Below are 22,973 nucleotides of genomic sequence, written 5' to 3'. Positions count from 1 at the left end.
ATATATAAGCCAATATATGTGGCGTTAGGTTGATAGATGTGATATTAGACTTGTTTCAACCCAAAAATCTATTCGAGAACAAAGGAAAACCAAATTTTTAAGATTCATATATAAAGTAGCTAAGGCTATTGTGTAGGTTTCTTTTTGAATAAGCTAAATTAGCCTACCCAAATTAGTACCAGAGAGAATCGAAACTGAAATCTTAAGGAGGAACACACTCTCATGTCTCAAATCAATACCAGCTATTGTGTAGGTTAGATCATATAATGACTTTAACTAAACATTCACAACATAATTTTTCGTAAAAAAAAATAAAAATAAAAATTCGCAACATAATTTATCATAGCTCTAAATTTAGATGATCACAATCATTTTTAGTTATGCTATAATGAAAATAAAATAATGTACTATCAAGATTATATTAATTTAAGTAGAACTGAACTTGAATTCCTTAAATGAGGACATGAGTTTAAGCCTTATGTTTGAAAGAAATTTGATTAGAAAAAATACCTCACTAAAGATGGCATGCTAGATTCAGTTATGAAAATTAATCATTAGCAAAGTTGATAAATATTTTACACCATTAAGATATTAAAGAAAAAAAGAAAAAGAAAATTTGTACTATTTTTGGTAAAAAAAAAACAGTGGAAAGTGAAAATAGATTGAACAGAAACCTTTGAAATTGGACAAAAGAAGTGGTTTGTAGTACATGTTTTTGTCACTGACTTCTCTGACTTTGCTTTGCTCCATCCATCATCCATCCCCACTTTTCTTACCTCTTTCTCTGCTTTCCCATAATACTTTGTCCCTTCTCTCTCTCTCTCTCTCTCTCTCTCTCTCTCTCTCTCTCTCTCTCTCTCTTATCTCTTTTTATTTCAAAAAAACTCCCAAGTAGCAGCAAAATATCACTCAACTACCTTCAAGTTTGTTAACTTTTTCTTTTTATGAAAGACTTCTATGTAAGTGTCTCTTATCTCATCAACTATAAACATGCATTTCATTTTTTCTTACTTTCTTTTCATTCTTCCTTGCAAGTAATTTTTTTTTTTTTTTTGAGGAATTTGTGTTTTACTTTTATTTTGTGTTTAAAATTGTGGAAATGGTTTTGTTACTCTCAATTTTCTATTTGCTAGCTATTTTAGTATTAAAATTAGATATGTAATAAGGTAAATATTAATGGGAGTTAGTTATTATATATAATTTTGTGTGAAGAGCATTTCTTACCTTTTTAATCCCTTAATTTACTAATTGTGTAGATGCTCTTAATCTTAATTTTTTTGGTCATAATTAGAACTTGAACCATAAACTTAGAAGGGGATATTTATCTTCTTTCAATAGTTTCAATTGATGCTTTTGATTAGAAAAGTATTTTAAATGAACTTATGAGTGATGTTGGAATAATCATTTAGTTAAAATCTTGAGATAATTGTATGCAAACCATCTAAAAATTGAGTTTTTCAACTTTTTTACTCTTTTTCTACTCAAATATTATCTTATGCCTTTGTTGGTATGACTCTGATAGGCACAATTGGTCAAACTCGGTGACTAATTATTGTGTCCGTGTTTGTGTTCGTGTTTATTTTTTATTTGTTTTCTTTAGATTTGGATTTTATGTTCTAGCACTTATCTTCCTTAGGACTTAAGATTCATGTTTTGGGAAGGATAACTCCCAAACTTTTGATTGATGAAAGGTTGTAATGCTAGATTTTACACAAACATTTGTGATTGTCATTGAAAATAATGTACTTAATCATTAATGCAGGTGATTATTTGCTCTAATTCAATTGCTTACTAGGATTAGCAGATCCATGATGATGATGACTCCGAATTTGAACCTTGAAGCTGAAAACAGTTTAGAAGTTAGCAGTCAAGTAGGTTCCAATGATCTTACAAAAGACAGTGCAACCACTTCTTCATGTCTTACAAATCTCACTAAGCCTGACATTAATCTAAGTTCTATTTCCCTCGACTTGACTCTTAACTTTGATCCGAGCGATGAAGATTTGAAGGAAACAAGTGACACTAACAGTGAAGTAGTAGGAGCTGATCATGCTCATAATACTACTACTTCAGCGACACCGGTTCATAGAGTTTTCTCTTGTAATTATTGTAAGAGGAAATTCTTTAGCTCACAAGCATTAGGTGGACATCAGAATGCTCATAAACGAGAGAGGACAATGGCAAAACGCGCTATGCGAATTGGAATGTTCACCGAAAGGTATACGAGCTTAGCTTCTTTACCTCTTCATGGTTCTTCTTCTTTTCATTCTCTTGGTATTCAAGCTCATTCTGCAATGCACCAACAATACATGCCATCGTCTTCGTTGTCAATGAGGGCTCATGAAATGAGAGCCACGGCAAAATTCGAGAAAGATTGTTTCGGAGGAGCTCCGATGTTTATGCATAATGATGATGTTGGTATATTTTGGCCTGGAAGTTTCAGGCAGATAGATCAAAGTGTTCATGTTCATAATCCAAATTTGAATACTAATTTTGTTGTAGCAACAGAACCTCCTCAACAAAAATCTACAGCTCCTGATCTCACTCTGAGGCTTTAAGATTTTTGTATTTTATTTAAAGTCTAATATTAGTTTTTTGTGGCAATAAAAAACTAATATATCTCATGTTCATTGTTTTTGAACATGAAATTACTAATTAACTGTGCATGGATTGTACAGTGAGACTGAGATGTTTATTTCTAGTGACCTGTTTAGATGTTTCTGAAATTTTCAGAAATGATAGTTTGTTTTTTGCTTCATTATTCATGTCGTTGCTAAAGCGCCTTGTATGGTTTCGGTTGAATTTCTCTGAACATGAATGTTCGTTGCTAAAGCGCCTTGTATGATTTTGGTTGAATTTCTGTACATGAATGTGAAATAGAGACATGAAAGTTCTGTATTTTTGACATGATAAGTATGTTGCGAAATAATCAAGTTTGAATTCCTAATGTCATTTACATTTTGAACGAGTAAATATCGAAAATGGTTCCTCGCTTTTGACGCTTGGTTCAATCTAGTCCTTTGCTTTATAGATATTCCAAAATGGTCCGTGGCATTGGATAACGTTGACTAAGTTAGTCCTTCTATCAGTAGTTAATCATGTTGACGTATGACATTAAGTGTCACGCTAGCACTCACGTCACTGCAAGTCTGCAACATTTGCATCTGACAAAGATACAACATGGTGCCTACGTGTGCAGTGACGTTTGTGCTAGCAAAGCATCATGCTCAATTGTAACTTACATAATAAATTCCTAATTTGACTTCTATAAGAACCTACCTCATCATAAACCTTGCTTTCAATTATGCTGATGCAATTTGAGTGAAGGTCCAATCCAATAATTTCTTTGACAAAAAACGGAGATGCTGATGTTTGTTCGCATTGGTGTCACGTTGCGTAAGGCACCAAGAGGAACCTGATCCCAGCTTGAAAGATTCTTCAGGGAGTTCTAAAATGCAGTTTCATTGAATTGGATGTGGAAATGATTCTGAAATGTTTTGCTTTTGTTAATGAAGTTTTTCTGTTATGTGCTAATTAAGGATTGCCAATTTGCCAATTCAATGAAACCTTGCGTAAGGAAGATTTTCGGTAGAAGCGAAGATCGAAAAGGGAAGGAATTGCATAACATATTGAGATAGACCGACATTTCATAAAAAATAAGCTAGATAGTGGATTGATAACTATAACATAAATTCCTTCTGGGCATCAATTGAAAGATGTGTTAACAAAAGACTTACCAAAGTTTCAATCAACTTACTTGCAAGTTGAGAATGATAGATATTCATTGATCAGCTCGAGCGAGATTTAATTTTAAACAGTTTTGTGATTATACTCAAACTACTTTCGAATAATATTCAAAAAATTATACTTTTTTTTTTTAAAAAAATTTTATCAAGTAAAAGAAAGTTGAAATAATCTAACAATCATATAGCACGACTACGATATCACATACATTTGTGTTACATAAACATAAACATAAAAATACAGATATCATATGTGACACCGTATGTGTACATAACATTGTATTTTAGAGAACATTGTATCTCAAAGAAAAACAAAAACAAAAAAATTAACAACATTGTATTTAACAATAAAAATTTTAATGTTGAAGAATAATTTTCTATGTAACATAAAATACAGATAAAAAACAGTGTATAAGTGAATTTTATCAGTAATTTCTTGGGAGAATGACAGAGAGACCAACAAAGACAGAAAACAGAAAGAGCAATAGACCAGTGAAATTCACTATTAGAGATTCTTGGTTTCTGAAGAGTTGATAAAAATCAAAATATTGAATCAAACCAGTTTCAGCTGTAGCTACTGCAAGCAAAAAGATGACTATTCCTATAAACTTGTGCCATGGCAAAAGTGTAGCTCTTGTAGATGTTTCTGCTCCTGGGAAGAAGTAAGCAAAGAAGCCCAATATATACTGAAAAATAAAACAAGATATAGATCTTAGCTTAATTTCAACAACATATATTTGATTCCGGTGAATTTACTATTTTAAATGTAGTCTTTACAAATTTGGCTAAATTGCAGTTTAGGCCTTGTAACTTTAAAAAACTTGTGGTTAACTTTCATAATATCACTTTTGATCTCTTAACTTTAACACTTTTTGCTTGTCAAAAAAACACTTTAACCCCTTTTGCAAAAGGTCGATCCCCAACTGATTTTGACCAAGTCAACGCACATGCAACATGCCACGTCAGCAAGTCAACACACACGTGGACATTGACTCATATGACATGTTGCTGTGACATCTGAGTCATTGCTCACGTGTGCATTGACTTGGTCAAAATAAATGGGAGGTCAACCTTATGCAAAATGGATAAAGTTAGGGGACCAAAAGTGTTATTATGAAAGTTATAGACCAAAATCGCAAGTTTGTGAAAGTTACGGGGTCAAAAGTGCAATTTAGCCAAAGATTTTAATCCAAAAAATATCAGAATAATGCAATAAAAATAATAAACAGAGTTACTCTGTCTACAACTAATTCATTTACCAACACATAATTATTTTTATTTTGAATGCCTTTAATCTTGAACTATAAGAGAGAATGAAACATATATAAAATTGAATTACCTGCAAACCAAATGCAGAGATTGCTGAGATGCCTAACCAAGAGTGCAATGTAAACATATTAGGAAGACCTACTTCTTTTTTAAATTTGAAAATTACAATAATTCCTAAAACTCCTGATGTTAGAGCTATTAGATGAAGTAAAAGATGAAACACTTTTGCTGAACTTCTTTTTCCAGGGATGGACTTGAATGCCACAATAGCTGTTGCATAATATCATGTGTCAATTAATTAATTTGATACACTCAACCAATCACAACTAATCATACTATAGACTTTAAAAATAGTTATGATTAAAATTTAATATTTTTAATGATCTAACAATTACTATAATAATTAATATATGAATTAAATCTTCAAATATCTTTGTATTACAAATTATAAGAGTAACTAATTAATTTCAAATTGTGACACCTTTAGAATTGTGAAAATTTGAGAATGTTAACTAAGCATTTTCATGTTTAGCTATAGTTTATAGTTTCACATCCAGTTGTGTGGTTCATTTGAAAGACTCGAAATGAATCTATTTTTTCTGGTAAGCTGGTGACTAGTGAGCAATTGGTGGATTGGATAAAATTCTCTCGTGGAAGTGGTTTTTAGGTAAGATTTATGGTTATTCCTATACTTACTACGAGCGGATGGTGGAACATGTTTTGTGTTTATGCTGATAGTGGATTGTGGTGTTGATCACGACAGATCGGTATGTGCGGGAGGACAAATCGGTGGTTAGATTCATTTTGCTCTCGTTTATCCGCCTACCTCTAATCGTTGGGGTTTTGCCTGGTTGAAAGATACTCTACTAGGTTTTGTTTAATGTTTCTTCTTTATCCTCATTCTTTTTCGCTGTTTTCTTTTTATTTCTTTTTTTTCAGTATGTTGTATGGATTTAAGTACTCCTTATATTATTTTATTTTGTGCTTATAATTTATTTTTTCATTAAAAATAAAACACTCTTAAAGATTTAGTTACAAGTCAACATAATTAGAGCTCTGCTTATTGAATTACCTTCTCCACCTACTAAGATAAACCCAAGTACCATAAGAAGTGGATGAAGCTGCATATACCAAAAATAAAATATAAGTATACATAACATATGCTATATAGTCAAATTAATTTCACAATTCACACTAAATACATAATCAATTAAATAATTTGTAGAACTCACATTAAAAATCTTGATTTTATTGGTCGTAGAATTGAAAGCAACACCTTCACGGAAATGGAACAACCAAACTAACACAAGTGTTGTTATTGCTATGAATAACAAATGTGTAAATATAGTAACTGAAGTTGCTTTAATTTGAAATCCACGAGGCATTGTTGCTCAATTAGAGACTTTGTTGATAATTATTTGAATGCAAATGGATCTAAGAAATTCAGATATCCCTAGAATGGTTCTATATATATAAATATATAATTAAATAAATAAATACAAGGTGGAATAAAAAATTTGCATGCATAATTATAAGAGTATGGTAACAAAAAGGAATCATAAAAACGGCCAAGCCGGCAGAGTGGTGACAAGTTCAGTAACAAGGACATATTGTTTGAATTAGATCATTTTGAGGTGTAATTTTTTTTAAGTAATCAAAGAACTAAAATATATTTTAAAAAAAAATACTAGTACTTTGGTACAATATGTGCACAAAGTATAGCAAAAGAGTACAAAGTATTAATACAATAAAATGCCTGAAATACTCAATGGCAAAAAATTTGACAGTAGAACGTCCCATCTTGGAAACAACAAAAATATTGAGGAGGAAAAATTTAATAAAATTAGAATAGGGATGGATGTTGGAAAACAGTAGAATTACATCTCAATTCACCAGAATCTGATATTTAAGAATTACCTTCTCTTGGCAATTGCTTCGTGGTTATCTTCCAACCAAGCAGAATTTGAGTAGGCATGGCAATAAAACTCATACCCGCGGGTATCCACCCAAACCATACCCGTTTTGACGGGGAAAACCCGAGTTGACTGAGTTTTGGTTCGGGTTTGGATTTTCCCCGATTTCAAAAGATGGGTTTGGGGCGGGTAATGGGTACATTGATACCCACCCCGAACCCGTCCCCGAACCCGCCCCGCTTATACTAAAAATTAGATTTCACCTCCTTTAAATTAGAAACGCTTAAACAATCTCTTAAATTACGTTCATATATTTATTTTTTATTTTAATTTGAGTATTAAACAAACCATTTTCTTTATTTTTTTTTTCTTTATTTAAAAAAATATTGTTGAGAGAAAATAATTTTGAATATTTAACTTTCTTTTTAATAAAAAAATACTAAAATATAATCTAAATTCATGTGGAAAGAGGTGTAATGGGGATACCCGATCCCCGTCGGGTATGGGTTTGGGGTTATCATTTTTATCCCCGCTCGAATTTGGGATGGGTTTGGGGAAACCCGAACTTTATGGGTTTGGGTTTGGGGAGGGCAAAACCCGTCCCCGCCGCCCCGCCCCATTGCCATGCCTAAATTTGAGTATAAGAGGGTTTTTTTTTTGGAGGAATTGGATCCGGTGTGTGGGTGGTGCAGAAAGCTATCAAAACGGAAGAACACCTTTTTGCTAAATGCTCTTTCACCGGGGCGATTTGGTATGAAACTTTTAAATGGTTTGATGTGATGTTTATTCTTCTGGCGAATTTGTTAGTATTTCTCCAAAGTGTTTGCTCTATTAATAAAACCAAAAAGGTGGTAAAGGACTTTTGCTTTTGTGGCATTCGACGGTTTGGGCTATTTGGAAGGTAAATAATGATATTATAATTGTTGATAAGCAAGCTTCGGTGCTAGAAGTAGCCGATCTTATTAAAATCCTTTCTTGGCGGTGGTTCTCAGCAAATAATTTGGGCACACCGTGTACGCTTTATGAATGGTTCTTACACCCGATCTGTTGCTTGCTTAACTAATTTTGGTTGATGTCGGGGTTTGGGTGCTTACGGTACTATTTGTACTTGAGTTAGTTTTTGGGAATTTAGTACCACTTGTACTCTGTATCATCATCTCATTAATAATAATAAAAAAAATTGTTGTTAAAAAAGACATTCAAGTCGTAAATTATGCCAACCCTGACCTGAGCATGAGCTATTTTCACAACTAATGGCAGCAGTCAATTCATCATTTAAGGAATTAGTGATATCAAGTGGCTGAGCAAAAACATCTTAAGAAACCTATGATGTTTTCTCTCCCAACCCCCCTCAATTCTTTTCTACCCCCTGAATTTCCGTTTTTGCCTCTGGGGGTACTGCGGTTTATACGAACCGAAATAAGCTGACATGCTGATAAATTTCGGTAACCACTTACCGAAATCTGGGACATTTCGGTTCGCAGGTACCGAAACAATTATTTCGGTAAACTTCTACCGAAAATGGCCTAATTCCAGCGACCAACGTACCGAAATCTAGGACATTTCGGTTCGCAGATACCGAACAAGCTGACGTTCGTTTTTTGTGTACCGAAAACGCTAATGTTCGGTTTGCAGTTACCGAAATGGTATAATATTTGGCTTCGGTGAATACGAACCGAAGTTTTTTGGCAAAAATGTTTCAAACCGCAAGGGGCAAATTTGGATTTTTGGGGGGTAGAAAAGAATTGAGGGGGGTTGGGAGAGAAACCATCTTGAGAGAAACCTATAATCTCCGAAGGTGTAGATATGTCAAGAGACCTTCTAGAAGCACCATTAGGAGTGGACCTGTTAATTTGTTGGGCCAAAATTATTTGGGCCTCTATATGTAGAGGGTCCAAAATATACTAAGACAAGAAAAATTCGCCCCCCCCCCATCCAATTTTGCACCTGAATAAAAAAAATTTGCCCTCAATAATTCAAAATTTAATTGAAATAAATAAAGTCTAATAAAAAAATCATCGAACAAAATGAAATGACAATATTTTCTCTATACAAGGAGTTCAAATTAAAAAATAAATAAATTATTAATCACTTAAAAAAATGTGAAATTATTGCCATTTTTTCTCTGATTCTCATCTATAAATAGAAAGTATTTTCCCTTTTTTGCACTCACTTTCTATTCAACCTTTCTATATAATTTTAAAGAATAACCTGTCAACAACCATGGAGCTTCCAGATTGTTACTATCCCATACCACCAATTAACATCACCCCATGTGTACCAACACCAAATCACACTCTCCATCTCAATAATCTTGATGACGAATTGTACAAGAAATTTGTACCTTATGTGTATATATTCAAGAAATCTGTGGGAATGGATACCTTGAAGTCTTCCCTATCAAGAGTTTTGGTGGATTACTACCCTTTTGCTGGTAGGTTTAGGACAAGCACCGAGGATGAGAACAAGTTGGTGGTGGATTGTAATGGAGAAGGTGCTTTGTTTGTTGAGGCTTCAATGGATATCAATGTTGAAGAATTACTCAAATCTTCTATGATGCCTAATAGCTCATGGAAGAAGATCATTTGTAATGTGGAATCTAAAAATTCTATAGATACTCCTCTTCTTGTAATCCAGGTTAGATCATGTGAATCTTCCTTGATTATATTTTATCTCTTCAGAAATAAATTTTCAAAAATCAAAATGTAAAACAAATCAAATTATTTTTCTGTAGTAGTTCCAGAGTTCAGCTAACTGGTAAGTAAAGTTTGATAAAAAATTGTTTCTATTAAGAATCGAATTTAGATTCTCTCGAACGATTCATCTTAGGAGGGACTCACTAACCACTCGAGTTCAAATTTTTTTATTTATAAAACTAGGTTTTCTTACCTTTTGCTTGGGTCTTCTTCATGAATGGATATATTAAATGATATATTTTTTTAGGTGACTAATCTTCGATGTGGAGGAATGATCTTGTGCGCATCAATCAACCATAGTTTGAGTGATGGCACGGGCGCATCACAATTTCTAAATGCTTGGGGCCAACTAACCCAAAATCCCAATAGTAATTTGACAATCATACCTTCGCATGATCGACGAGTATTGAAGATTCAAGAACCTCCGCAAGTAAATTTCACTCACCCAATATACACCAAAGAATCAACACACCCGAATCCCGAATCAAACCTTTCGATGTGGTTTCTAACACAATCACTTGTCCCTACATCATTCATCTTCAGATTCAATGAAATTCTTCGCTTAAAGAAACAATGTACGACATCATCGTTCAATCACATAACAAGCTTTGAAGCAATAACAGCGCACTTATGGCGCTCATTAGTAAAAGCAACTAACTTGTCCCTCTCTCGAACTGTGAAGCTTTGTTTCACAGTTAACTTTCGAAAGAAGATGAAACTTCTTCCAGAAGGGTATTATGGGAATGGATTTGTCCTTGTCGGTGTTGAGAGCATAGTGAAGGATTTAGTGGCTCCAAATAACCTAGATCATGGTGTGAAACTTGTGCAAAAAGCCAAAGCTAGTGTGAATGAAGAATATATTAAGTCAACGATTGATGTGTTGAAGGACAAAAAGGTAATTCATGATGGTTCTATAAGCTTATATGTAACACAATGGAATAGATTAGGGTTGGAAGATGTTGATTTTGGAGAAGGGAAGCCTTTGCATGTAGGTCCTTTATCTGTTCAAATTTATTGTGTGCTTTTGCCGGTTATTGGTGATCCTAATGCGGTTAGAGTGCTTTTATCAGTTCCTAAGAATATAGTGGAAAAGTTTCAACATTACATGATAGAGATAGAGAGTTGGGGAAAAGATGAATAAGAAGCTTGTTGAAGGTTAATCAACAATAATAATAATAAGTATATGAATTATTATATATAATTTGTAATCATTCATATGTCAATTGTCTTAATTACAATGAGTTTGAGAACAAATTATGCATGTGATCAAATTTTGTTAAATGGACAAAATTACCTTTTTCCAAAAGCTTATTTTAATTTGGTCATATGACCCCTGTGCACTTATGCAATATTACTTTTTCATATATGTATATATCTTGTGTAACCTAAATCATTATAAATTTAGCCTGTCCAATTATAATTGGGATCTCTAGTCCTTATTATAATTTTTTTTTTTTTAGGTTTTAAAATATTTGATGTATATAATCTATGATATAGATATAGACTAGATATATCAAATATTCTTTTTCTTTTTTAATACAAAATTAATATATCAAATATTCTATTAAAATAAAAATTAGAGATATTATAATACTCTCTCTGTCCCAAAATATAAGCAAAAACTGACTCAAAAAAATTTGATATATTAAGTTAAAAATTTGGGTCAAATACATTTACTTTTGCTGACAAATTTTTGCTATTTTGGGACGGTCGTACAATTCAAATTCAATTAATGTATTATGAGAAACTCACCAACTTTTAGGTGGGAGTTGGAGATATAGGGATGAACCTTTCCATTCTTCGTACCGTAGTTGTTGACAATTAATCGTCCATTTGCAGTGGGTTGGGAAAATGTATTTCGACCACTAATTTAGTAGCTCAAGTCATATGTCTAATGGTTGTGTTGTAGGCAAATTCCATATTGATCAAACATGTATTATTGTTGCTTTTAAGTTGGTTAAATGATAATTGACGTTGGATTTGGTGAGAAGAATGATCACTTCGATCTTTCGTAACTGCGAGAAAAGATCGGAATCACTTGATGTCAGAACTGACATTCGAATCAGATTAAACGGTTCAGTGAGCCGGATACTAGTTATAAAAAAAAAAAACTGTTATGTTGACTAAAAATTTTGCCAAGCTATATAAGTTAAAGTTATTGATCTAGTTTTGCACGCCTTTATAATATTTTTTCTATCTCTTTTATAAAAAATAAATTTATTTTTCTAATTTATTAAATAACTAATGTAAATATTTATAAATATCAGTTCTTCAATAAATTTAAAAATGAAATATTTTATAAAAAAGATCGAAGCGATTGTGTATCCATATAAAAGTGATTCTTGATTGTAGTGGGTCTTGTGTTGGTTGTGCGTGTTGGTCAAGTGTTGGTTGTATCATTTTTGCCCGGTAGATGCATCAAATGTAAAGACCGATTATTAATAATAATATATCTATCGTTGAATAAAAAAAATAAATATCGCGGTGGCAAATTTTCAATTCAAAATTATTACAAAAATTTTGGCGGACAGACTTGCGGTGATTGCCCCTAAAATTGTTTCAGATCATCAAAGAGGGTTTGTACAAGGAAGACATATTTATGAATGCATTTGTATAGCCTCCGAGGCCATTAACATGTTGGACAAAAAATCTTTTGGTGGTAATATGGCTATGAAAATAGACATTAAAAAGGCTTTTGATACTTTAGATTGGAGTTTCCTTCTCAAAGTATTACAGGCTTTTGGCTTTAATCATAAATTTTGTTCTTGGATTTCCACTATTCTTCATTCTGCAAAATTGTCTCTCTTGGTTAATGGTAAAACTGTTGGCTTTTTCGGCTGTTCTAGAGGAGTCAGACAGGGGGACCCCTTATCCCCTCTTCTTTTTTGTATTGCAGAAGAAGTGTTGAGCAGACATCTTTCTCTTCTTGTGGATGCTAACAAGTTAAGTTGCATTACTTCAGGTAGAACTATTCTTCCTAGCCACTCCTTTTTTGCTGATGACTTGATGATTTTTTGTAAAGCTACTAAAAAAAATGCTAGAAATATTCATGATTTGTTGGAAGAATATGGTGCTAACTCGGGCCAGAGGGTTAGTCCTCATAAGAGCAAACTCTACGGAGGCTCTATTAGTCCTACCAGATTAACTACTTTGTCCAATACTCTTGGATTTTCTTTGGGTTCATTACCTTTTGACTATCTTGGAGTTCCTATCTTTAAAGGGAAGCCTAAGAACATTCATCTTCAGGCTTTAGCAGATAGAGTCAAATCTAAACTTGCTTCTTGGAAGGGTCATTCTTTGTCTTTGATGGGAAGAGTCCAACTTGTTAATTCTGTGATTCATGGCATGTTGACATATAGCTTCAAGGTCTATTCCTGGCCTAAAGGACTGATTAAGCAGATGGATCGTTGTATTAGAAATTTTATTTGGTCTGGTAATGTAGATAAGAAGAAATTGGTCACTCTGTCTTGGGACAAAGTTTGTACTCCTACTTCAGCTGGTGGTCTTGGGCTGAGAAAACTAAAAGACATGAACAAAGCTGGATGTCTTAAACTTTGTTGGGACTTGACTAAATCTGACAAACAATGGGCTATCACTCTTAAAAGCAGATTTTTTCGTAATTTTAGCCCCATCAATCATGCGATTTCATCATCTATTTGGTCAAGTTTGAAAAATGTTTTACATTTGGTTCGTGATCATAGTATTTGGCAAATTGGTAATGGTTTATCTACTTCATTTTGGAATGATAATTGGCTTGGCTACAAATTAAAAGACTTAATTTTGGAGCCACTTCCTAATCCTATTTCGCATCTCGTGAATGCCAAAGTTGCAGAAGTCGTTCATAATCAAGTTTGGGCTTTACCTGAAATTTTTAAACAACAATTCCCTATTATTACTTGCGATATTCATGCTCTTTCTCTCCCTTCCACACCGGAACCAGACGAATTAGTTTGGGAAGATTCTATCTCTGGAGAATTGACTTTTAAACTTGCATATTCTTGTGATATGCCGCCCCCTCAATGTATAGGCTGGACCAAGCTCATCTGGAAACTTTTTATTCCCCCTTCTAGATCTTTAGTTGTTTGGAGAATTATGCATAATGTTATCGCCACTGATGATAACTTGATCAAAAGAGGCCTCACGATAGTTTCTTGTTGCAGTCTTTGTGGCAGTAGTTACGAAACTGTTGCTCATCTGTTCTTGCGCTGCCCCTTTATAATGCAGTATTGGAACTGGTTATCTTCTTTGCTAGGCATGCCTCTTGATCTCTCAAATTTTGATTCCCTTCTTGGCATATGTAACAAAGGTTGGAGTCCTCAATTGCATGATCTCATTATTGCAGCCATTGTCAATATTTTGTGGAAGGTCTGGAAATGCAGGAACAATGTCAGGTTTAATGATATTTATCCCTATTTTTCTCGGGATCTGATCTATGTGAAAAGTCTTATTCATCAAGCAGCCCATTATTCCAAAGGTCACATGTACTCATCTATAAAAGAATTTTCTATCCTCAAGCATTTTGGTGTTGATTGTCATCCTCCCCCTCTGCCATCTATTAAACAAGTCAATTGGATCATGCCTCCTAGTTTTTGGGTGAAGTGCAATACTGATGGTGCCTCTAGAGGTTCTCCAGGTATTTCTTCTTGTGGTGGCATCTTTAGAGACCATCTTGGTACTTTTTTAGGTGCATTTTCGGCTAACATTAGTGTTGCAACCTCTCTTTATGCTGAAATTTGCGCTGCAATTTATGCTATTGAATTTGCTTCTGCTAAAGGATGGACCCGTCTATGGCTTGAATGTGATTCTATCCTTTTAGTTCAAGCTTTCACTAATGTGAATGTGGTCCCTTGGAAGCTGAAGGTTAAATGGAAAAACTGTCTTCATATCATTCGGAATTTTCGTTTTAGATTTTCTCATATTTATAGAGAAGGAAATACTTGTGCAGACAGATTAGCTAATGCGGGTTTTTTTGTTGATGAGTTAGTCTGGTGGGATCAATTACCAAGTTGCTCTAGAGAGAGTTTCTTTAGAGATAGAGTTGGTTTGTCTAATTATCGCTTTCGTTAATCTTGTTTTGGTGGGTTTGGTTTATGCCCCCCCACCCTTTCTTTTGTTTTTTCATTCTAATAATACTTTTGGTGAGATGGTAGAGGAGTGGTAATGTATTGAGGTGCCAACATAGTTGGGATGTCGATGACTTACTATGATGCCATACTCTCCATTTTAGACAAAAAATAAATAAAAAAAATAAAAAAAATAAATATATCAAATGTCAATTGAATAACGAAATCTTCTATAGAACCATCTCATTTCAAATGATATCATAAAAGGGAGATATGTCTCTCTATAAAGATTTTGATTCCACACTTTAATTTGTAAGCTTGTTTCACAAAATATTGATTAATTTGAGATGCTCCATTTATTTATTTAAATAAGTGGAAATTACCACTAAGTGTATAGTAATTTTCCATTATAGTTTAAAGTGTGATATTTATTTTTTCCATCAAATATAGTAAGCGCTCACTAAGAGATAGTGGGACAGTTATGATTGCAAGTAAAATACTTTTGTGATAGACAAAAGTTATATAAAGAATGCAGTCTCTATTGTTTTGATTCCCCAACCTAACATCTTACACCATCAAAGGGAGATTGTAGAAGATTTAGAAGAGCACCGACACCCTTAAGCAAGCAAGAGCAATCCTTAGACAAGAACGGTCTTTAAGCAAGAGCAATGGCTATATTTTCGACTATTTAATTTAATTTTCGTTTCCGTTGAGATAGAATTTCGCTTATGAAACTATAGAAATTATAACACACAAAAAATCCAACGCTACTTAACCACTTAGCTACTTGACGTAACAAAAAAAAATCTTTACACTTAAAATGTAATATCGTAACTAAGGGTGGCAAGTGGGTCAGCCTGCCCTGTTTAAGCTCACCCCTTTTATTGGCGGGGTGGCAGGCCGGGCCGACTTCCTATTTTTTTTTTATACTTTAAACTACTATATTAATTACAAAATTATTAATCTTTATCAAAGAGGCTGACAAAAATTTTATTTTACCTTATATAGCATGATTCATTTCATGCACGAGAACACATGACGACACGTTGAACAAACATGCAATCTACTCCAATATTCATGTAAATCATAATAAATAAAAAAAGAGGAAGAACACCATGTAATCAAAGTCAAGCCTATAATTTTACCATTTTTGCTTCATGGCATTGTTGACCTTCATTCCTCTCGGTAGTCAATTTTCCACAAAGCAAGACAGATACTATTATAGAATAATCCCATTGCTAATGCTATGCTATGTCAACATAAGAAGACAAAAATACATTTAAGTTTAAACATAACTATGTCATTTAAAATTTGAACTTGCTTTGAACTAATAACGGTTGTCAATATTTTTTAATCATTACAAAATGAATAATGCAAAAAGACAAAAGAAATGAATCTAGATCGTCTTCAATTTATTCTAACATTGTCGCTGAACTCAATCATGCACCTTTTTTATTCTTTTATCGAGACCGTTATTTTCTCTTTGCGAATGTAAGGTAGAAAACGCGCTATGCAAACTAATTAACGAACACCAACAGACATTTCGACAAAAACTCCAAACAAGAGAATTGAAAGACCCGTAAAATTGACCAATTTAGTTTCTCTATGATGTGCCTTCAGACCTATGAAGCCAGCCTTCTCCATCAATCCTGTTTCTGCAGCACAAATTGCCATGAAAAGTAAGACTCTACCACTTGCTCTGTGCCATGGAAGCATTCTAGCTCTTGTTTGAGCTTGTGCACCAGGAAACATGAATGTAATCAAACCAATTAGCCACTGCAATTAATCAACAAATATAAACTACTTCCCATTAGTAAATTAGTCAATATCATAAGCTACTGTTAATGTAAATCGGTTTGACACTAACATGTAAGAAAATCGATTTTTGGTCTTCTGATTTAACTTTTTCGGATTTCTGGTCCCTCACACATTTTTGGATCATTTTTTTATGATATAGTTTATTCATTTCTAACGTGGCAGCGCTTATTCGACATATTTCTGCTGATATGAATATTTCATGACCTAATAACTACTGTCACATCATAAATCAACAGGTAATATTGTTATGGTTGTGAAAATAGAATTACTCTATTTCGAGGATAAAGAAACCTCCTAAGAAGAAGATAAGAAGAAAAGACTAATTTCTCATATTTTATAATGATTGAATAAGCCAATAGAAGTTTATATAATACTAACAAATTTATTCTAGAAGGTAGATGAGTCACCACTTCATTTCATTTTGGGCTTGACACTAACTTGGGCCTCAAGATCATAACAGATATCAACAAAAATTATCCATAAGTACCAAAAATTCAAAAAAAAAAAAAACTAACTAAATCGAGGGACAAAATGTTTTTTAAAATACGGTCAAAACGACTCATATTTCTGTACAGAGAGAGTACCAAATAGTCTAAACTATTTTGTGCGAAAAAAAAGGCACACATGATTAATATGAACTTTTACCTGCAAACCAAACAAGCAGAAGGTGCTAATACCAATCCATGAATGAAGGCTATAAACGTCTGCAATGTTTCCCATATTATGGAATTTGAAAACAGCACACAAACCAACTATGCCTAAAACAATAGCAATCAAGTGAAGTGTCATATGAACAAACTTTCCCTTAGGTCTTTCTCCTGGTACCGTTTGGAATGCCATAATTGCTGTCAAAATTTTACAACATCAAAACCAATGAAGAAAATTAAATGAAATATGTATTTACTAATTTTTAATACAAAATCATTGTGACACCGTAATTTTATTGAAATTGTAGAGCGTAATATTTGTTAAAATTGTGACGTCTATCATGGGCGCTATACATGGGACAATATATAGTACTATGGAACAAATATTAATTATGTGATTAGATAAGTTTAAATAAGCTATGGAAAAGCTTTTTGAAACATGCTTAAATTTTGTCTACTAGGATTGCACTTAAGAAAGAATTATTCAATATAGGATATGTTATGCAGCAAACTAGCATTCTAGTAAGATATGAATGAAGGAGGTGCAGTTAGCAGATACCTTCACCAACAAGGAAAATAAAGCCCAAAAACATCATTAAAGGGTGTACCTGCGGAACACAAACTCAAGTTTTAAAATATGATTGCTAATTGCTAATTGCTAATTGCTACGTAACATATGTGACAACAAATGAAATGAAAAAACGGAAATTATTTTACATTGAAGACGCGGAATCCATCATCGGAATCATAGTCGATCCCCTCGCGGTAATGCACCAACCAAACAAGTAAGAGTATGATGGATATGATGCCAAACAAATGAGCCAAACCTGAAATTCCAATGGCACTCATTGTTTCACACTATCTATGTAATGTACCTACGTAGTTGTGGTAGATATGTTGTTATAGTGTGGTTTTCCATGCATTTTGCTTTTGATGAGGATGATGGTAAAAATAAAGTGAAAAAAAAAAGAGAGTATTGCTTGTGTTCTTAGTTTTGGAATTTCGAACAAACCATTAAACTTTGGTATTTAGCAAGCATATTCGTTTCAAAAGTAAGGTAATGAAATATTGTTGTAATTGAAAAAAAGAGAGCATTGCTTGTGTTGATGTGATTTCATTTATGGTCGTGTAACTCGTGTTGATGTGATTTTCTACATATACTTTAAGGAAAATGCTAAACAGTGCCCCCGGGGCACTAGTTAAAGATACAAATATAGAAGTTTTATCTCGTAAATTGTACATTCAATGTTTTAATTATGTGAAAAGTTATTCTCTGTCATCATTAACTTTATCATTTATTTCTTTTTTTAGTATGCTTAACGGCATGACCCATACTTTAATTATTAAATGTTACATTGAAAAATGTAAAGGAACAATTTAGTCATTATTTTCATATAAGGCATATAAGGCAACAACTCACTAACTAACAAACTTCCTTTCCCTAAATGAAAATAAACTCTGCTCTAAAATAAACTAGTAAATAAGTTGGTATATGATGATGAAAAATGTACCATGGTTGTCTCAATGGAACAATGAAAATTGGATCAAAGCATATCTCATTACTTGTTAAGAATCATGATATAAGAGTAAATGAGAGAAAATCTTGAAAAATTTGTATTGAAATCAATAGAAAATAATACAGATGAAAGTGTCAAAATGCAAATGAGTTAACATTCTATTTTATAATTTATATATTGGGATTTTCTTTTACCACCTACTCATTTTCTCGCGCGCCCTACGAATTTACAAAAATATTCATGTCTGCTACTTAGGTAGCGTACAATATTTTTCAAAAAAATTTCATTTTTATAACGTCCATTATTTAAGTAACGGAAGAGTATAAATGAAAACACGTAGAACGTACGAAAAATAGGTAGGGTGACAGAAGAATATTTCTTATATATTAACTACCTAGTGGGCCTATATAATGGGCTTAACTCTATATTTCAACTTTACTCTAAAATACTAATCCAACTTCATCATTTTATTATCATTTTAGTGACTCATGTGAACAAGTGGTTCCCATCCAGGAACAACTTTACAATTAAGATTTAAGAACATGACTTAGTATATATCACGTTTGACAAATTATATATTCCAAATAAAAATAAAAATAAAAATGATCCACATAAATCACGAGCAATGACAAAGTTTGACTATTTGCATTATTCACATAATCTACTTTAATTATATTTTTCTACCAATATATAAATGCAAATATTAACATTGACAAATGGTCAATAGAACCATTTATTTTGGGATTTGGGAGATTAACAGAAAAGAATAATGAGATGGAACTTTGATGTGAAGAATAATCATTTGCATATGTCTTACAAGTGTCTCAAAGACACTATACTTATAGAGGACTAATAGTGACATTTAACTTTAAAGGCTATGGGCTAAAAAGTCCAACTAAAATGTTCAACTAAAATAGTCCAATTAAAAGTATAGTGTACCAAACAGCAATAATATAATATTATTAACCTACAAAATTTAGATAAATGTACAATGTACCTTAAATATAAATTTATTATTAACCTCTATAAATGTAAAAATCATTAAAACAAGTCAAACTAATAATTTATAATCAACAATATTATTCAAAGTTATAATTGCATTTATAGTAGGTTAATAATATTAACATTAAAAAGTTTCTTGACTCTTGACTCCAAAAAAATAAGTTTTTTAATTGGAATATTATATCGAATAGTTTTAGTTAAAATATTTACTACATGGTTTTCTAAGAGGAGTATATAGCATAGCTAAGTTCACTTCAATCATCAGATAATCAAGACAAACACGTACGTAAGTTAAATCGTATTTTATTTACTACTCACTCTGTCCAAAATTATAAGTCACTTTGGGACGGATCTATTAAGAAGATAGATAGGAATAGTTTATTTTCATTCGAATTTTAATTTAATTTTACTACTTTAAATTTATTTTTATGAATTTAGTTATTTTTATGTGTTGTTTTTTTTTTCAGAGTTAATTTACATAAAAAAATTCATCCTCATGGCTATCACATCCTCAACATCAGCAGAAAAAAAGAAAGTTTTATTCATAATGGGTGCAACTGGAACCGGAAAAACTAAACTTTCCATCAACTTAGGTACTCAATTCCTCTCTGAAATCATCAACTCCGACAAAATTCAAGTTTATAAGGGTCTTGACATTGTCACCAATAAGGTATCAGAATCCGAACGTTGTTCGATTCCACATCATATGTTAGGAATCATCGATGATCCTGATTATGATTTCAATGTGAATGATTTTTGCAAGCATTTGCTTGAAGCTCTAGATCTCATAATTGAAAATGGGCACCTACCTATTATTGTAGGAGGTTCAAATTCTTACCTACAAATATTAGTTGATAATGCATTTCGTTCAAAATATGATTGTTGTTTCATTTGGACCGATGTGTCTTTGCCTATTTTGTTTCAATATTTAGACAAAAGAGTTGATGAAATGGTTGAGGTAGGGTTGGTGGATGAAATTAGAGAATTTTTTGTGCCAGAAGCAAACTATGAAGTTGGAATTAGAAGGGCAATTGGGGTTTGTGAGCTCAATTATTATTTTGAGATAGAAAATAAAAAAGATATTGATGAGGTTCACAAGGAAAATATACTAAAGGAAGCAATTGAAAAAACCAAACAAAACACTTTCAAATTGGCTGAAAATCAACTCTCCAAGATCCATAATATGGTTTATAATCTTGGATGGAAAATGAATAAAATTGATTCTACGAAAGTGTTTGAAGCCCTTTTAAGGGGAGAAGATTATAAACATTTGCATCAAGAGATTGTGGTTAAGCCAAGCATTGAGATTGTGACGAGATTTCTAGAGGAGACAACTCATGCATGCATTTGAAAATACAAAATATTCAAATACAAATGGAAAACACACAACTAATGGTGTTTGATAAATGGTGGCAAAAATTACATTTCTTATTTTTTAACAATAATTATTTTCAAAAAATAATTAGATAAGAATTAGTTTTTTGTACTGAACAACAATTTTGTAGGCTTGTATCAAAAAATAAATAAAATTCCCTGTCTCGTGTGGGAAAAAGTTTTAGGTGGTTTGAGTTTTACGATTTGGTCGTCTTGTTGTAATCAATTATGCAAAAAATAAATTCAAATTATTAATATGTACCTTACTTTTATAAATTTTCATCTTCTAAGGAATTGTAACTTTTCATCTTATAATGAATAATACTAGTATTATATTTTTTATCTCAAAAAGCAAAACAAGTCATCACTTGATTAAAAATACAAAATTCTAGATTTATAACTTACCGTTGTTCCTACAGAGAGCCAGCCATAATTTTTAAAGAGATAAACTCCTCCTTCTGATTACGTTTTCTTCATCTCCTTTCATCAAAAAAGGGGTGATTTTGGGTTTTTTTCGGCCCAAAATCACTACTTTGCATCTTTTTCTATTTGCTTTAATTTAAAGAAGTGGTTTTCATATAGATTAACATTTTCTTTTGTGTGTTTTTTGTGATTTCGTCATCCCGTCTTTGTGTGGTGTTTGCGTTCTCGTTTTGTTGCGGTGTTCGTTTGATTGAATTGACAAATCAACCTCGGTTAACTACTGATTCACACGGTTATTAAGTTCATCAACGATGCAGATCCGGAGGGATAGGTATTCCGGTTACTTTGATTTTATCACATTATTTGTAGGCATGAGTATGTCGTTTTATGCTATTAACTTGGATGTTTGTGAGTTTGTTCACAGATTCATCCTTTTCGTTTTTAGCGGTATTGAATTTATAAACCTGATATACTTTACCAATTTGTACTATCGAATTCTTTTTTGTTTTTTTGTACATAGACGAAATGACAAAGCCACCATAAACTCACACACATAAGCGAGGGGGTCATTGTTCGAACTTCGGTCATGACGTTCAGCCTAACAGTTTCGACAATTTTTTGTCAGTTGAGCTAAGACTTGTTGACATTGAAAATCGAATTCTAAGCACCTATTTAAGAATGGACCAAACTTACGTACAGATCTTACTGTGCTAGATACATGAGGAAAGTTATTTTTATTTAAAAACAATTTTCTCTTTCTTTTTTTAATTAAAAAATATAAATAACTACCTTTTTGTAAGAGAAACAAAAAAAATTGCATATAAAGAAATGCATATAAGTTTTTTCATCGCTTAAATTTATTCATATTTTAGATATGTGTAGACTCATAAATTCAAACAACATGAACTTACCCATGCAAATGAAACTAAATTAAGTGTCAAATTTATAAAGACCAAGAGAAATAGTAGACCCCAATCGCACCTCTACTCTCTATAGCTAGCAAAAACAAACACATCCGCAAGGATTTTGTGATATGGTGACAGTTTAGTTATACATGTTACAAAATCAGCCTCTTGGACATCATAGAAGCAAATAAAACTTGAACTTATCTGACAGTTGTGCAAGAAAAAGACTTGCTACATACCTCAGATCAATAAATTATACTTATCATTAGAATAATTTTTCCACATAATTCATCACTTGAACGGATAAGTACTTTTCCACATAATTCATCACTTGAACGGATAAGTAATTTTGTTTTATATAATGTTTGGTGGATAAAATATTATTTTGACAATTTAAATTACTGAGAATAAAAAGTTACCGCATGATTCAGTGAGGACAAAAATTTCAGTTTTAACTATTGACCTAAATTTGTTCAACACTAAAAATAATTTTAAAATCAAACATAATATCAAACACGGTACGTACTCATATCGAATACTTTATTTTTTTATTGGATCAAACCTATACCTTTAAAATTCCGTGACCACTCAAGAATATCTCCA

The 22,973-nt window shown here is 32.4% G+C and overlaps 4 protein-coding genes and 1 pseudogene across 4 annotated transcripts; 3 read left to right on the top strand and 2 right to left on the bottom strand.

Annotated features, from left to right (window-relative positions):
* The first annotated feature begins 725 nt into the window (after positions 1 to 725).
* LOC123902950 (zinc finger protein 7-like) lies at positions 726 to 2,940 on the top strand. Its single transcript, XM_045952792.1, has 2 exons — positions 726 to 959; positions 1,763 to 2,940. Exon 2 carries the CDS (start codon positions 1,809 to 1,811, stop codon positions 2,556 to 2,558), a length of 750 nt encoding a protein of 249 aa, XP_045808748.1. The 5' UTR covers positions 726 to 959; positions 1,763 to 1,808; the 3' UTR covers positions 2,559 to 2,940.
* Positions 2,941 to 4,126: 1,186 nt separating this feature from the next.
* LOC123892897 (probable ascorbate-specific transmembrane electron transporter 1) lies at positions 4,127 to 6,397 on the bottom strand. The gene is made up of 4 exons (XM_045942774.1): positions 6,245 to 6,397; positions 6,085 to 6,133; positions 5,083 to 5,282; positions 4,127 to 4,429 (listed from the first exon to the last, which is right to left on the bottom strand). Exons 1-4 carry the CDS (start codon positions 6,395 to 6,397, stop codon positions 4,169 to 4,171), a joined length of 663 nt encoding a protein of 220 aa, XP_045798730.1. The 3' UTR covers positions 4,127 to 4,168.
* Positions 6,398 to 9,102: 2,705 nt separating this feature from the next.
* Positions 9,103 to 10,926, top strand: LOC123883743 (alcohol acyltransferase 9-like). The gene is made up of 2 exons (XM_045932641.1): positions 9,103 to 9,562; positions 9,869 to 10,926. The coding sequence occupies exons 1-2, from the start codon at positions 9,149 to 9,151 to the stop codon at positions 10,760 to 10,762; spliced, it is 1,308 nt and encodes a 435-aa protein (XP_045788597.1). The 5' UTR covers positions 9,103 to 9,148; the 3' UTR covers positions 10,763 to 10,926.
* A 5,079-nt stretch (positions 10,927 to 16,005) lies between these two features.
* LOC123884695 (probable transmembrane ascorbate ferrireductase 3) lies at positions 16,006 to 18,071 on the bottom strand. Its single transcript, XM_045933862.1, has 4 exons — positions 17,867 to 18,071; positions 17,709 to 17,757; positions 17,148 to 17,347; positions 16,006 to 16,460 (listed from the first exon to the last, which is right to left on the bottom strand). Exons 1-4 carry the CDS (start codon positions 17,996 to 17,998, stop codon positions 16,206 to 16,208), a joined length of 636 nt encoding a protein of 211 aa, XP_045789818.1. The 5' UTR covers positions 17,999 to 18,071; the 3' UTR covers positions 16,006 to 16,205.
* Positions 18,072 to 20,164: 2,093 nt separating this feature from the next.
* LOC123902980 lies at positions 20,165 to 21,071 on the top strand (annotated as a pseudogene).
* Positions 21,072 to 22,973: the final 1,902 nt, after the last annotated feature.

This window comes from Trifolium pratense, linkage group LG1 (assembly GCF_020283565.1).
Source record: "Trifolium pratense cultivar HEN17-A07 linkage group LG1, ARS_RC_1.1, whole genome shotgun sequence".
Classification (NCBI taxonomy): domain Eukaryota; kingdom Viridiplantae; phylum Streptophyta; class Magnoliopsida; order Fabales; family Fabaceae; genus Trifolium; species Trifolium pratense.
The sequence above is the reverse complement of the archived record's forward strand: the minus strand, read 5'-3'. Positions and strand labels throughout refer to the sequence as shown.

Coding starts and splice junctions, on each gene's coding strand:
- LOC123902950 (XM_045952792.1), top strand. CDS start 1,809: ATGATGATGATGACTCCGAATTTGAACCTTGAAGCTGAAAACAGTTTA.
- LOC123883743 (XM_045932641.1), top strand. CDS start 9,149: ATGGAGCTTCCAGATTGTTACTATCCCATACCACCAATTAACATCACC. Junction 9,563..9,868: donor CTCCTCTTCTTGTAATCCAG/GTTAGATCATGT, acceptor ATATTTTTTTAG/GTGACTAATCTTCGATGTGG.
- LOC123892897 (XM_045942774.1), bottom strand. CDS start 6,397: ATGCCTCGTGGATTTCAAATTAAAGCAACTTCAGTTACTATATTTACA. Junction 6,134..6,244: donor ATAAAATCAAGATTTTTAAT/GTGAGTTCTACA, acceptor TGGTATATGCAG/CTTCATCCACTTCTTATGGT. Junction 4,430..5,082: donor TCTCTGCATTTGGTTTGCAG/GTAATTCAATTT, acceptor TTTATTTTTCAG/TATATATTGGGCTTCTTTGC.
- LOC123884695 (XM_045933862.1), bottom strand. CDS start 17,998: ATGAGTGCCATTGGAATTTCAGGTTTGGCTCATTTGTTTGGCATCATA. Junction 17,758..17,866: donor ATGGATTCCGCGTCTTCAAT/GTAAAATAATTT, acceptor TGTGTTCCGCAG/GTACACCCTTTAATGATGTT. Junction 16,461..17,147: donor TCTGCTTGTTTGGTTTGCAG/GTAAAAGTTCAT, acceptor GATTAATTGCAG/TGGCTAATTGGTTTGATTAC.